Source organism: Mustela erminea, chromosome 7 (assembly GCF_009829155.1).
Source record: "Mustela erminea isolate mMusErm1 chromosome 7, mMusErm1.Pri, whole genome shotgun sequence".
Classification (NCBI taxonomy): domain Eukaryota; kingdom Metazoa; phylum Chordata; class Mammalia; order Carnivora; family Mustelidae; genus Mustela; species Mustela erminea.
In genome coordinates this window covers 116,692,258-116,706,762 of record NC_045620.1, presented here as the reverse complement: position 1 = coordinate 116,706,762, position 14,505 = coordinate 116,692,258, and the positions used below count along the sequence as shown (strand labels likewise).

Genomic DNA, 14,505 nt, shown 5'->3' with positions numbered 1-14,505 from the left:
AGACAGACTTTTGAAGAATTTTAATGAGAAGGAAAGAATGCTCATGTGAAGTATTGAAATAGGACATAAAACATTGTGTGTGTGTATGATCATTTGAATTCTGTAAGAAAAATACATACATGTTATAAACATAGTATATACATATCTATATATGCATGAGAAAAAAATGGAGAGAAGTAAACAAAAATACAATGATTTTCTCATGGAGCTAGGATCTTGGGTGACTTTCGTTTTCTTCTTCATATCTTTCTGTTCTTTCCAAAATGTTCTAAAATGTATTTATAATAAAATTCTGGGTTTTGTGTTTTTCAAAGGAATAATAAAAATAATGGCTGATATTTTATTGAGTGTTTAATATATGCCAGGAGCTATCTAAGTTATGTTCTTGTACTAAACCATTTAATCCTCAGAGAAACCTATGAAACAGATGCCAACATTATGCACACTTGTAGATAGGCATAGTTAATTTGCCCAAAAGGTACAGAGAGGAAATGACCTGTCCCAGGTTACAGTTATAACATGGCAGAGTCTGGATTTAAATCTTGGCAGTCAGACCCCAGAGTTCACACTTTGGACCACCATACTCTAGTGCAGGGGTCCATAAATCATGGCCTGTGGGTCAGATCTGGCTCAGTGGCTGCATTTATAAATAAAGCTTTATTGATACACACACACACATTCATTTATGTAATGTCTCTGGCTGCGACAAAGTTGAGAGACTGTATGGCCTATAAAATCCAAAATGTTTATAGGAAAAGCTAATCCTTTACCTACTGCTTCTCAAAAAGTTGCTGTTGATAGAAAGTTATTGTTTTGTTTTGTTTACATGGTCAGGAGAAATCCTGGCTTTGCACATCAGCTCTATGGAGGAACCAGAAAAGACAAAGTGGAAAAAAAAAATTGTTTGTCTTTCCAGAGAGGTGAAGATAAGAGTAATGCCAAGAGAGAGATTTAAGTAGGGAAGGGGGAAAATAGCTTCACTGACATTAACACGATTCCCATTTTCTTCACTTTATATTTATGCAAAGCTTATGAGAAGTTTTGAGCGCCTGTATCCAATCCGAGTCGGACATTCGCCAATGGTTAGCATCATCCGAAATGCCCTGCAAGGGCCTGTGGTATTAACCATACATCATGTGTACTCACTTGGAAGAGCTGGACGTTGGCTGGAGGGTCTTTCTTAAAGAGTAAGGTGGCACTGGCGTCGGTGGGGTCCAGCTTCGCACAGTTCTGTGGAGACAAGATAACCACGGTGATCGTGACTATTTCTATCATTGATCCCACCGTTGGTTGTCGCCGAGGGTAAAAGTAACAGCTGTTCTAGGGGCGCCTGGGTGGCTCAATGGGTTAAAGCCTCTGCTTTCAGCTCAGGTCATGATTCCAGGGTCCTGGGATCGAGCCCCGTGTTGGGCTCTCTGCTCAGCAGGAAGCCTGCTTCCCCCTTCTCTCTGCCTCTCTCTGCCTACTTGTGATCTCTGTCGGTCAAATAAATAAATAAACTCTCTTTTAAAAAAAAGTTTCAGCTGTTCGCATCATCTCCTCATTTAGCATTCCTTCTAGATCTGGCTGGATCGATGTCAACATCAGTGTGAGGGCTCGAGAGCTCAGTCCTTCATAACAGCCTCAACTCCTCTCCCACCGCTGCAGCCTGCACAGTGAATGGTTTGTTCTTCCTGCGACACACCAAATGGCTTCCCTCCCTCCTGCATTTACGCACTCTGCTCTTTCTTCTCCAGCCCCGCTGGAAAAGGCTTCTTCCTCCTCATCTCTATGGGAAATATTTAATGATATGGGAAATGTGCACGATATCATCTCAACAGAATCAAGGGGGGCAAAAAACTCTCTATGCAGCCTGTCTGAACCTGTTTAGAAAAACGATATGTTCCAGATCAAAAGCTAGGAAGATGGCGGGTCTATAGAGAGGTGGATGGAAGGAGAGAGAGAGAGAGGGAGGAAAGAGAATGACAGACAGACGGGCAGATAAATGGAGGAAAAACATCAGAGAAATAAGCAAAAATGGTAGCGCTGGTTTTCTATAGGATCTGAGAGAAGAGTAATTTTAATTCTAAAAAACGTTAATTTTAAAAACTTTTTAAATTTAATTTCTTTAATTCAAAAAATGTTTTATTTTTTTCTTTTTAATTTTTTTTTAATTAATTTTTTATTTTTTATAAACATATATTTTTATCCCCAGGGGTACAGGTCTGTGAATCACCAGGTTTACACACTTCACAGCACATTTCTGTGTTTTTTAAAGTTTTCCACATTAAGTTTATTGCTTTTATTAATCAGAAGAAAAGAAGTCTTATGAATGTTCTTCAGAGGAGGATTTCAGTCAGCTGTCCCCACATCTGTAGAGCCTTCTCTGCTTCGTGCTCCCCACACCACCTTCTCAGTTGTCACTCTAGGCTGGCCTTTACTAACCAGGTTCTCTCCCACATGAGGCTATCCCTTGGTGCCTAGAGCAAGGCTATACTAAAAAGGTACAAAATAAACACTTGGTGAGCCCATGTGGGGAGGTGGGCTCCTGCTCAGCCACACCCCGTCCAGAGCACACACCCTCGCAGTGATGCCTGGCCCTGGCTGTGGCAGCCCCACCTCATAATCCCATTCCACAGTCTACCTTCTCGACTCACTCCACATTCCCATTCTAACTACAAAACCACAGTTGTGTCAGCTAGCCCCTGGAAGGATCATCTGGTCTACCCACCCCCTTTGTAGCTTTCCCATGGGAAAGTTTGAGAGACCTATTCAGGTTCTCAGGTGAGGTAATGACCCAGCCAGAACCAGAACCCATGTCACTGATGCCCAGCCCAGTGCTCTGCCTCTCAGCCACCCTGTGGGCTCCCATCTCCATGTGGCTGCCTAGGCTATGCGTCCTTGGTCCTTTCTCTTCTTCCCTTGGACATCAAAAGGGAGAAGCAAATTTACCACCTGGTCCACAGGACTCCCTCACTCACACTGGCTTCTTACATCCTCAAACAAGAGTCCTACAGGGAGTCTCTATCTTGTCCCCACCCCCACACTCACATTTTCCAAGTTTCCTTTGCCCAGTTTCTGAAGCACCGTCAGGTAGAACTTGAAGAAGAAGCTGAGGGTGAGGGTCCGCCGGAACTCCACCATGCCGCCCGGGGCATCAGGGGACAGGTGCAGCTCCTCCGCCAGGCCCGCACACACGTCCTGCAGCAGCTCCTCATTCCAGAAACTGCCAGAGAGCAGATGGTGGGAAAGTGCTCCTGTCCAGCCCTCAGAATCATTCGTGTGGGGTGGTAGGTGCAGAGTGATGGTCATAGAAACCTTGGTTCCAAACTTGGCTCAGATACATATCGTTTTGTAACTTTAGGCAAGTTACTTGCCTGAGCCTCAGTGTCCTCATCTTTAAAAAGAGATACAATAAGAAAAAGGACACAAAAATCATAATAAAATCTATTGAGTCCTTATCATATGCACTAGGCAATGTCCTAAGTGCCTTATATGAAACACCATTTTTTATTTCAATTTAAAAGTATAGCAGGGAAAATGTCTATACTCATTTTACCAGTGAGAAAACTGAGGCAATAGGAAGGGTAAGTAACTTGACTTCTACAACCCAACTGGTAAGTGGCGGAGCCAGGAACTGGAACCAAGGAGCCAAACGCCATCGGTAAGCTTTATTTATCCACATTGTATGGACTACAGAGGACCGTCCCAGTGAGGTGCTTGGGTCAGCTGCTCTCCTACCCTAGCTGCGGTCATAGCAGTAGCCAATCTAGTTCCGCAGCAGAAGTAATGGCCATAGAAACCATAGCAATAGTTGTGGAACTAATACTAGCAGAGGCAGACACAGTGGTAGGAGTAGTGGAAGCAACAGTAATAGTACTAGCAAAAGCAGAAGTAATAGTAGAACGAGCAGCAGTAGCAACAGTAGTAGCAGTACCAGCAGCAACACAGCAACAGCAGCAGCAATCCTACAATTAGCTGTAGCAGTAGTAATAGTCACGGTTGCAACCATAGTAGCAATGGCATTCATGGTAGCAGCCGCAGTCATACAATCAGTAGTAATACCAGGAGTAGCAGCAGTACTAGTAACACTGGCAGTACTGGTACCAGCAGTACTAGTAGTGGTTAGCCACAGCGGGAACGCTAGTCAGAGTAGTGATGGTAGTAGGAAGAGCAAGAGTCACAGCAGGAGTGCTAGTAAGAGTAGGAGCAGTAACCGGAGGAGTATCACTCGCTGTAGTAATTGTAGTAACAGTAGCACTACCGTTACTGGAGTAATAGCGCTAGTAACCGTCGCTGTGGCTATAGTCATGACAGTAACAGTGGTCGTAACGGTAGCAACGGCAGAGCAGCAATGGTAAGACCAGCGCGGCGACAGTGATGCCATGAGGAACCACACCACTAGGAGACATGGTAACCATGGCAACAGCAGGCGCAGCACTGTGGTCACAGCAACAGTGGGACTACTGGCCGTGGGAGCGGTGGTGGTGGTTTTCTTTGGCTGGTAGCTCTTACTTGTCCGTCTGCTTCCGTGTGGTCTTGAGGGCTGAGATGGTCCTGTCGGCCATTCCACCATAGCACAGGGCCAGCTCCTTCACCTGCGCGGTTCCCGGCTGGAACAGGACCCTCATGCCGCAGGTCACCTTGGCTATGTCATCTTCTCTCCGAGAGGCCTGCTTGAATGCTGAGAAATACTCACCCTAAAAGAGAACGGAAGGGCTCTTGCTGCCCACTTTGCTTGGTGGGGCCCACAGAGGGTGAAGCTGGAGCACGGGGACACCGGGCTGGCTGAAGGGACAACACCATCGCAAACCCGCAACGGGCGGGTGCGAGGATTCAGATATCCAGGCAGAACTGACTCTCACATTCCCGGTAAGATTCCCAGAAGCTAGGGAGGGTTGGCATTTCTCCCTGGCAGTCAGGAAGATTGAAAGTCAAGGACAAAGGAGAACGGGGTGCTCTCAGCCAATAGCTGAGAAGAGGAAAGACGTTTTCAGAGAGGGTCCTCAGAGACCTCCAGCATCCATACCTTCCCATCCTGGTGCCCAGCATCCGAGCCCACCCAGGCTCTAAGGGGTGGCCTGACTGCCTCTCAAGCTGGTCCATGAGATGCCAGAGGGTGTCTGAAGCAGCCCATAAGCAGGCCGCCTGCGCACCTGCTCTCTCTAACTTGTGCCTCCCACGTCTATTGTCTACGGTTAGAAACCTTGCTTCCCGGAAGAATGATTCACACTAGAAAGCAGGAGCCACCTTGGTGCTTTGAACATCTGTTTCCCTCTAGGCTCAAGCCAGGCTCTCTCTTTCCAGATAGGAGGGGAGAATGAGTTAACTTTCCAGGTAAGAACCATCTGATATCCAGCTCTTTGGGGGTCAGGTTCTGCTCAAGGTCTGAACTCACCACAAATTCCGATTAGCACGTCAGGTAGAAGTTTAAGGGAAGGCTTATTAGAGAAAACACAATGAGGCCCATTGTGGAGGTCCAAAGTGGCCACAGGCTTCTGTTCCAAGAAACCTCAGGGACTCCTGCTGATCATAAAGCTAATCCAGATTCCTGATGTTGAACATGGTCCTGGGGCAGTGAGCCCAGAGCCTGAGCTTGGCTGTGGAACAGAGTTTCTAGCTGCTCACTTCCAGGACCGTACCAGTCTGCGGGGACATTTCCGCTGGGGTACCATGAAATGCCGGTGGCAGACTGGCAGCTGTTCTTTCTTGAGAAATCCTTCCTAATTCTGGGTATGAAGATCTCCTTTCTTTTATGAAATGTTTTTGTCATCAATATTCCTCTATGGCAAAATAAAAACTGGACAATGCTATGCCTGTTTCCTCCTTTTTCCCTAACTCATAATTAAGCAAAAGAAAAATGTCCTGGTCCATGAAATACAAAACTTCTGGGAATCACTATTCAATGGTCTGTAGGGACAAGCTAGGAAGTCATGAAGAAACCACCTCAGGGATGAAATGGCTTTAATTTCATTAGCATTCTCATTAAAAAGGCTAAAGTTAGCAAGAGCAAACATGTCTTGGAACACTCGCTCGAGCACTAGCTGGGGTGAGACCCATGATGCTCTCCACGACGGCTGGGTTCCCGGTCTCGCACAGATCACTTTTTAGTGAGACCCATTACGGAATGCGTGGCTGCCAAGGGAGGAGAGAGCCACACCAGGTGAGGACACATGGCCCCCATGGAACAACACAGCAAGGCAGCCAGAAATGCCCAGACTTGCCTGAACAGGGCAGGGAAACTGCCCGTGAAGCAGAAATCCACCAAGCCAAACCAGAGCAAAGTCAGTGAACACCTCATCAGCGAGTGAGGCCCTGACTCACAGGGAGCGTCTACGCTCAGCATGCAAACCCGTCTCCTCCGACCGCCACAGCTGGATGTGTTTTTTGCAAAACCGTGTGGCTAGCTATTGCCTGCAGATCCCTACTGGCTCCCAGACATCTGCCTGGAACCTTATGAATTCTTGATTTCAATCTTCACAGTAACCTGCACACTGGGTAACACTGTGCCCATTTTACAGAAGAAGAAATTGAGGCTCAGAAAGCGGACTCGATTTGCTCAGGATCCCCTGGCCTAGCTGTTGGTTTCACAGTCCAGGGCATGCCCTCTGTCCCCTACCTTGAAACGCCTCATTGTGCAGAGAGAAATAGGGTTGGTCAGAGGCAATGTTCAGAGACCATGTCAAAGCTGAGCGATGCTAAGTTTGGTCCCCAAGGCCAACTCTGGTCTCCTTGTCTGGAGTCTAGCCAGGGTAAGGGTAATTCGGGATGCTCCTGAGCAGCTCACCTGCCTGCTGTAGGGAATCTCGATGGAAAGCAGGATCTCCTCCGGAGCGAGCAGGGTCTTCCTGTAGCTAGGGAAGAAGGTGTGGTCCATCCGAACCGTTCTCTTGGTGCCTGAAGGGAGGCCAGAGGCAAAGCGGAGAAAGCGTGAGAAAGCAGAGAACGATCCACCAGTAACTCCCCACCCTGGTCTCTGGCGCCCATGGTCAGGGGGATGGGGGTCACGGCCACAGCTGGGGCCAAGGTCTTCCATCTGAAATCCTAACTCAAGGATGTGCTGGTGTGTGTCTAATAAGGGATGGTGTATGGTCGGGGGCGGGGTGGGGCGGACTTGGGAGGATTTGCTAATTTCTACAGCATCCATACTCCTGCTGCTAATTTCAAGCTATCAGGGTGACATCAGTGAACATGAAGTTGGAAAAAGGGTAGCAAAGAGTTGACCCAGAAGGCCTGCCATCCTCCGAAAGTCCTGCTTAAAAGGTTGGCCGGGGGCTGTCCTCTGTGAACTTGGATTTCAGCAGACTTCCCACCATTCCCTGGTGAGAATGACTCAGCCTGTCTAAACTGTTCGTACAAATAGTACGGTTTATGCTGAATGGCTTCTTTCCTTGTGGGTGTCTGGGCTTTGGTTTGCTCCAGGCAGAGCTCCATGACCACCCCCAACAGAAGCCCTGGCGCTCGGTCTCCACAGGGCTGCCCTGGCGGAGAGTACTGCACAGGCATTATCTTGGTGCAAATTGTTGCTGAGGGAATGAAGGACATCCCGTGTGACTCTCCCAGGAGAAGGCTCTGGAAGTCTGTGCCTGGTTTCCTCCAGATGGTACCCCATGGCCTTTTGTACTTCGCTGACTTTGCTTTGTACCCTCCCCCTTGTAAGTCATAGCCATGAGTACGACAATATGCTGAGTCCTGTGAGTCCTCCTTGACCTCCTGTGAGTCCTTCCTGAGCTCCTGTGAGTCACCAAAGCTGGCGGTGGTCTTGGGGACCCTCAGACAAGGGGTATATGGCAGCATACCATTATATCGCATTTCCAACCCACAGATAGAGCAGATGGAAAGAACCATAAGAGCATGGGCAATAGTGAAACAGATTCAAATAATTAGGAAGTGATGAATTTTGAGTATTTACTACCTTTCTTTTAATGTAATTTATTCTCTTGTAAGTTTAGATAATTCAATTTTTAACAGTGGCCATGTTTAACAAACACTCACAGACTCCCTAAAACCATAGCTATGGGCTGCGGCAAGCCCGTGCCTCCCAGCTCCAGCACACCATTAGATAAGTAAGGATCTGCACGACAGATCCTGTTGTGAATTCTTTATAAAGAAATGGTCCAGCTCTGCTGGTCCCCAACTGGGTCCATCTCCATTGCAGTTTCCAGGGATCCAAACCCTAGGACAGCAGGGTCACTGAACTTTGGGCTGGCTCTGTTTCTCCAGAAAGTGACCTATCTTGTGAGACTTCTCCCCACCTGGCTCTCTGTTCCAACTTTGACATGACGTTGCTCTCACCTGTGGACACGATGGTCAGCTTGGCTCCGCTGGCCATGAGCACAGGGTTGAGGTCAGAGATGGGGCTGGCAGTGATGATGTTCCCTCCAATGGACTAGAACAAGCAGAGAGTGTGTGAGAGCCCAGCCCGCCCAGGAAACCTTGCTCTCACTGCTGCCTCCCAACCACAGGACACACGGGGGACACCTGCTGAAGGCACAAGACCAGCCTCACTTGGACTTCTAGAACAATATGCAAAACTTGGGATCCTAACACTTGGGATTGGGTCTCAGCTCTGACATTTAGCAGACAGTCATGTGGGTCAGCTTCTTTAAATTTGTTCGATTTCACCCAAATTTTTCTGAAAGAACTAAGGTTGTTTATTACACAGTGAAAGCAAAAGTCTCTGAGTTTCTGCCTCCTCATTCACAATCAGAGGTGGCAGGGGCTTGGGGTAGGGGGACGAACTGGGAGCGGGCTGGTAGCTTCGGGTCCTGTTCTAACTGAGAACATCAACAACAAAATGGAATGGAAGGGGTGGCTTTCCGCCGTCGTGAGCCCCCAACGGCCCCGGGTGTGTGAACACAGTTAGCGAACAGGGAACTTGGGACTGGTCTGAAGTCTGACTGTGAACAGTCAACGACTGGGCCTCTACCTTCCTCTCAGGGGGTCTACCTCTCATTCTCCCCCAATTCTGAGAGGCAGTCCCCGTCCCGATTTGGCTTCTCCCTAACTTATCTCTAATCCATTTGCTGATAGCCCCGCCAAGTCCAGGAAGAGACACGCCAGCCTCAGGCGTCAAGACTGAGTCACCAGCACATGCTTCCCAGAGCAACCCATAGGCCTCCTTCCTCAGCAGAAGCTTCAGGCTCCCTCCCAGCCCCACTGAGTCAGAATCTCTGGAAGTGGAGCCTAGGAATCTGCATTTTAACAAGCACCCCAGCCAGTTCTAAGCACTGACAGCTGAGGCCTGCTGGGTCTTCAGCAGAAGCCACACTAGACCCCTCTGCCCTTCGCCTTGTGATAAAAGGCCCGGTGCCCTGAGACTTGAGGGCCCCTGAAGAGGGACTCACCGCCACGGACTTGACCTGTATCCCAGCAAACCAGCGGAGCTGCTCCAGGACACCTCTGAACACCTCTGTTTTGTATTCAGGAAGTTTGTCAACCGCTTCACGCAGTGTCTTTTCCACAGAGCTCAGGAGGCACGAGGCTCCAAAGGAGATACCTGGAAACACAAGCTCAGAATAACAGCGAATCCCCTCACAGCTCAGAAAACACCTTCACACACAGCCCCTATGGCACTTTACTGGTCCCTGAGGAGGGCTGGACCAGATCACACATCCTTATATGGATGAGGAATTAAGGCCCAGAGAGGTCAAGTGACTTGGCCAATGCCACACAGCTAATAAAAGAGCTAGGACTCATTACAGGTCCCTTGGTCTTACAACTGCTCTCTTTCAACGCAATAAAGTCAGATCTCTGAGGGTGAAGTCCTGGATTTTTTTTTTTTTAAAGCCCCCAAGACCTCCCCGCACTGACTCCCTGCCCCAAGAGTGATTCTAACATGTAGACAGGATTGAGAATGAATATTGAAAAATCACACAGGCCCCCCTCGCCCCCTGCACCCTACCGTGGATGCTCGGTGAATGAAGGCAATGAGGGGGCCCCCTCTCCCCATGCAGGGAGGCTTTCCTGGCACCCAGCATCCCATGGGACCCATCCCCAGCAGCCCAGCCCCTCCCTCCGGGGGCTCAAGGCACACTTCTCCTTACCCTCAGGTCCATGCTCCACTGAATTCAGCTCAGGGATCCAGGCTGGGCAGACGATCATAGGAAACAGTTTGTTCTTAAACTTCATCTCAATGCCTTGAGAAATGAGACACCTGAAGTTAGAGGCTCCTACCAGAGCAGGCCTTGGCACTTTCCTGCCACTCACACAGGATCTATGACATGTTCACAACAGCATCACTCTCCCTGGGTGGGCCTGGGGGGGGGGCGGGTCTCAGGATTAGCAGACACAGGGGACAAGATAGGGGGCTCCATGTGGTTTCCACACTATCAGCCTGAACACCGTGTCTTTCTCCCCCTCCCAGGGAAAAGCTCTATCAGAATTCAAATGAGATGAACTGTTTTTTTGTTGGACCTTTGATTTTTTTATTACTCAAAAACCTTCATTTTTTCTCACTTAGCCTGCTGACTCTGTGCTTGTGCCTTCGACACCTTCCCAACGATTTCTGCTTTTCAATAAGGAAGGCACACTTGATCCTGTCACAAACACAGCACACGCGGAACCACGACAGATCCCGCTGAGGTGACTTTTGGTTTTAAATGAGATCGACCTGGGTGCCTGGGTGGCTCAGTGGGTTAAAGCCTCTGCCTTCAGCTCAGGTCATGATCCCAGGGTCCTGGGATCGAGCCCCGCATCGGGCTCTCTGCTCAGTGGGGAGCCTCCTCTCTCTCTGCCTGCCTCTCTGCCTACTTGTGATCTCTGTCAAATAAATAAAGTAAATCTTAAAAAATAAATAAATAAATGAGATGAACCTGAATTATGTGTGTGTGTCTGTGTCTCTGTGTCTGTGCGTGGGTGTGTGTGTGCACGTGTGTGTGTGGCAGGGGAGGAGGAGGTAATATACAGAAGCACAGCATACTAACATATGTCAGGACCCCACTGAAACACCTCACATATTTTAACTCACTGTATCCTCACAATCGCCTTGTGAGATATTGTGATTTTTCTGTTTGTAGATGAAGCAGCTGAGGCACAGGAAAGTTAGGCTCTTGCCCAAATTACACAGCTAAGAACAGGCATGTTTCGGTCCGTGAGCCATTCTTACAAGTTGGTGTATCATAGTAACAATAGCATGAATATCTAGCACTCAGACAAAAAGGGAAACGGTGTCAGAAGAAAACATCAAGTCTGCCTCCCCATCCCCAGCATCCGCCTACACGCTTCCAGGTGCGTGGCTCTGTGGGGCTGCATGTCTGTGTCCAGTTTCTGGTCTCGGCGAGTCGAGGAAAAGGGCTCCGTGAACAGACTCAGCCCTGGTCCTCAGGCCCAGCCCACTCGGCACCTCTCCCAGCCCATCCCACAGAGCTCCAGATGGAAAGGTTCAAAAAGAAGAGTCTGCGCATCGTCCCACCCCCTCGTGTGCTGTGGAGAGTCTCCGAAGTGTGGCCCGGGCTTTGAATGTGGGCTCCAGGGACAAAGAACGCAGGTTGAGGGCAGAGGTGGCCCGTCTTCTCAAGGCTCCCTCTCTGCTCAGCTTCCCCCAAATCCCTCTCGGGTGTATATATAAGGGAGAAGCGGTGAGCCGAATGAAGTCATCTTCAGAAGTTATTTCTAACTTGAAGCTTATAAATGTGTGTGGATTCATTCCCTTCCATTAGAGTCTAATTGTGTCCAGGATGTTCTATTATGAACAGAATGTTATGTTATGTTATGTTATGTTATGTTATGTTATGTTATGTTATGTTATGGACATGTCATGTGTCAAAGGAGCTTTTCCAAACAGTCATTCTCTACTTTAACTCATGCCACCCTGGACCCCAGGGCCATGGCCACACAGGCTATCAGGGTCACACCACAGGACGCACAGCTCCTAGGCCACCTAGCCACCCTGGTGTGTCACATTTCTGCAGCTGGAGTCTTGGTCGCACACCTGTGCTCATGAGGGTGGGGCCTACTCTGTCCCCTGACAACCTGAAACCAATCAGACCCTCCTCTCTGTGTCTACAGATCCAGCAAGAATCCAGGGCCCAGGGGTTCCTTCCAGAACCAGAGCCAAGAGCCCCCCACAGGACTGCCTGGGGCTGCTTAAAACCATGTCAAGCTCCCCCCACCCCCAAACACCAGAGGTCCTCTAAGGAGGACCTCAGCTACACCACGATCCTTTCTTCAGAGCCTTGCTGGGCTTGGGACCCAGCAAAGAGGAAATGGGCCAGGCCAGCTCCAGAAATTCCTGGATTTCTGTCCCTTCGAGCACCGGGGAGTAAAGCAACACAACCTGAGTCTCCCGGGCTTATTTGCATATGGTGAGTCTCACGTCCCAGGTGCTGGCACCAACAGGGCTGGTGGCCACATCACCCCCAGAAAAGGGGAGGGGCAAGAGAATGACACTGCTGGAACCCCTAACGTCTCTCAGGCACCGGCCTAGACACGTGACCCCCTTCACTCCCTCCTCTCTGAGACGGGGAGGTACGTTGGCGAAGGAACAGTGACAAGTGATCTCGGTAGCCGAGCTCCTCCCACAGCACCTGGCACAGAGCCGGCGTGCGACGTGCCTATGGAGAGTCAGCAAGGGTCTCCTCAGGACCCCTTGAGGAGATACCAACCCCCCCCCATAGGTGAAATGGGAAATGAGTGCCGCGCAGGGGAAGCCAGTGTTCTGAGGACCACGGCCAGCGAGGGGCCACCCCCGGGCACACTGAACGCCCCGCTCTCACCGATCTCCGTGTTCCCCACCACCAGCTTGGCCTCGGGGTACTGGGCTTTGAGGTCCAGCAGCTCCTTCAGGGTGGAGGCCTGGATCCAGGTCACGCGTTCGCCTTCAAAACGCAGCTGCTTCTGAGGAACATCCTTCAGCCGCTGGAAAATGTGGCTCCTTACTGCCCTGTCCCCTGCCCACCGCGGCTCCCTGATACGCTGAAGTCTGCGACGGGATCACCTCTCCCACGGGTTTGTTGAATCCGGAATTTGGGATGAAGAGACAGGTCGGGGAGAATGGAGGGGAACGTCCTCGTGTTGAGGCAGGGTGTGTGTTGCAGCTCTTAGACCCATTATCTCGCTTAGTCCTTAGGGGACCAGGAGGTGATGGGACCTTCACCTGGCACAAGGGGACCTGAACTGTCCTGACCAAAAGCCCGAGTTTCGAGCAGTGCCCCACCCCCCGCCAACGCCACTGTCTCCCAGAGGGGCAGTGGACAAGCTGCGGGGAGGGGCAGAGGTGGCCAAGGAAGGGTGTCAGGAGAGAATGCATCAGAAGCCGGTTCTAGTGTGTGAGGGGTGATGTGGGGCTAGGAGAGAAAACCTCCCGGATCAAACTGAGAGTGCTCTCAAGGTTACATCATCCAGGGAAAGGTATGCTGGTGGCCTGCTGCCATGCCATTTCTTTGGGCCCGCTGGACTCACTAGGCTGTCCTCATGTGCTCAGCACCCCCCAGAATCTGCACTTGAGGCCCTGGAGTGAGGCCTGATTCTTCCCCTGCCATAAATGTTGCAGCGAAGAAGCAGGATCCCAGTGAGAGGGTGGGTGTGAGATGGTCCTCAAACAGAGCAGCAAGCCCAGGACTGTGCCCTTTGAGCACAGCTTGGTTTCTTTGTTAAATAAAGGGACTGCTCACAGGGAGGAGACTGGGTTGCTTGGAGGCTTCTACGTTAGATGTAGCCAGGAGGTCGGCAGATGCTTCTGGAACACTCCACATGGAGTAAAGTGCCAGGGAGATCCACTCTCAGTGCTCAGAGTGACATGTGTGAAGGAAGTGTGGGTCCCTTTGGAATATGTGACAGAGGGACTTGACCTCTGGGTGTCAGAAAAAGGACAAGGCCACATAGGTCCCAGTTGGTATGAAATAGAGCAGCTCCAGAGGCTCATGGCACAGAAAGTGAGTCAGGCCTCTCCCTGGGGCATCACCTACCAGCAACTCCGGGGGGAAGATGGGCTCCTGGGTGGGATCCAGGGGCATGAACTCCTCCGGGTTGAATAAAGATGGTGAGAGAGTGACCTGCTGGAAAAGGGAACAGCTGGGTGATACCATATCTCCTCCTTTAAAATGTCCTGTAGGATCTACCCAGGCCCTTGTGCAAGCCAGCCTGTTTGCAGCCCCCTTCGGGCTTAGTGGAGGGCCAGGAAGCTCCTGGAAGGCAGGATAAAGAGTCTTGCCAGAAGACATTGCACATTCACCACCCTCACGGTCTGGGCATAACCATTTCCTCTTCTGGCCACACTGTCGGGAGTGTGAAAAGAATCTATTGCCTCCTTTAATCTGAGACTGGCCCCCAGGCTTCCGTGGAGAGGAGGACCCACTCACTTTGGAGTCTGTCTTCTGGTTCATGCAACAGTTCGGGTTGTCGCGACTTCCTCCGCAACACCCGCCATCCTAGAGAGATGACAAATACACAAAATATATTTACAAAGAGTTTTCCCAGAAGCTTTAAAAAACCTGGGTCACTAATATCCAATGAAATCTAGCTCTGCTCCTACCCCAGCACCAGGGGGAACAGCAGATGTACGCTCCCCATCCCGTTCACGTCTGC

The 14,505-nt window shown here is 50.1% G+C and overlaps 1 protein-coding gene across 2 annotated transcripts in view; it reads right to left on the bottom strand.

The window, feature by feature from the left end:
- Positions 1 to 14,505, bottom strand: part of XDH (xanthine dehydrogenase) — a 61,143-nt gene that overhangs the window by 28,596 nt on the left and 18,042 nt on the right. The window contains exons 7-16 of one of the 2 annotated variants that reach the window (XM_032353048.1): positions 14,280 to 14,348; positions 13,887 to 13,976; positions 12,696 to 12,837; positions 10,026 to 10,118; positions 9,327 to 9,478; positions 8,275 to 8,368; positions 6,767 to 6,876; positions 4,495 to 4,679; positions 3,031 to 3,205; positions 1,147 to 1,230 (exon numbers count right to left, since the gene is read on the bottom strand). In XM_032353048.1, the coding sequence (XP_032208939.1) occupies positions 1,147 to 1,230; positions 3,031 to 3,205; positions 4,495 to 4,679; positions 6,767 to 6,876; positions 8,275 to 8,368; positions 9,327 to 9,478; positions 10,026 to 10,118; positions 12,696 to 12,837; positions 13,887 to 13,976; positions 14,280 to 14,348 (1,194 nt within the window). The remainder of the gene's footprint in view (positions 1 to 1,146; positions 1,231 to 3,030; positions 3,206 to 4,494; positions 4,680 to 6,766; positions 6,877 to 8,274; positions 8,369 to 9,326; positions 9,479 to 10,025; positions 10,119 to 12,695; positions 12,838 to 13,886; positions 13,977 to 14,279; positions 14,349 to 14,505) is intronic. The other variant, XM_032353049.1, reaches the window with a different exon arrangement.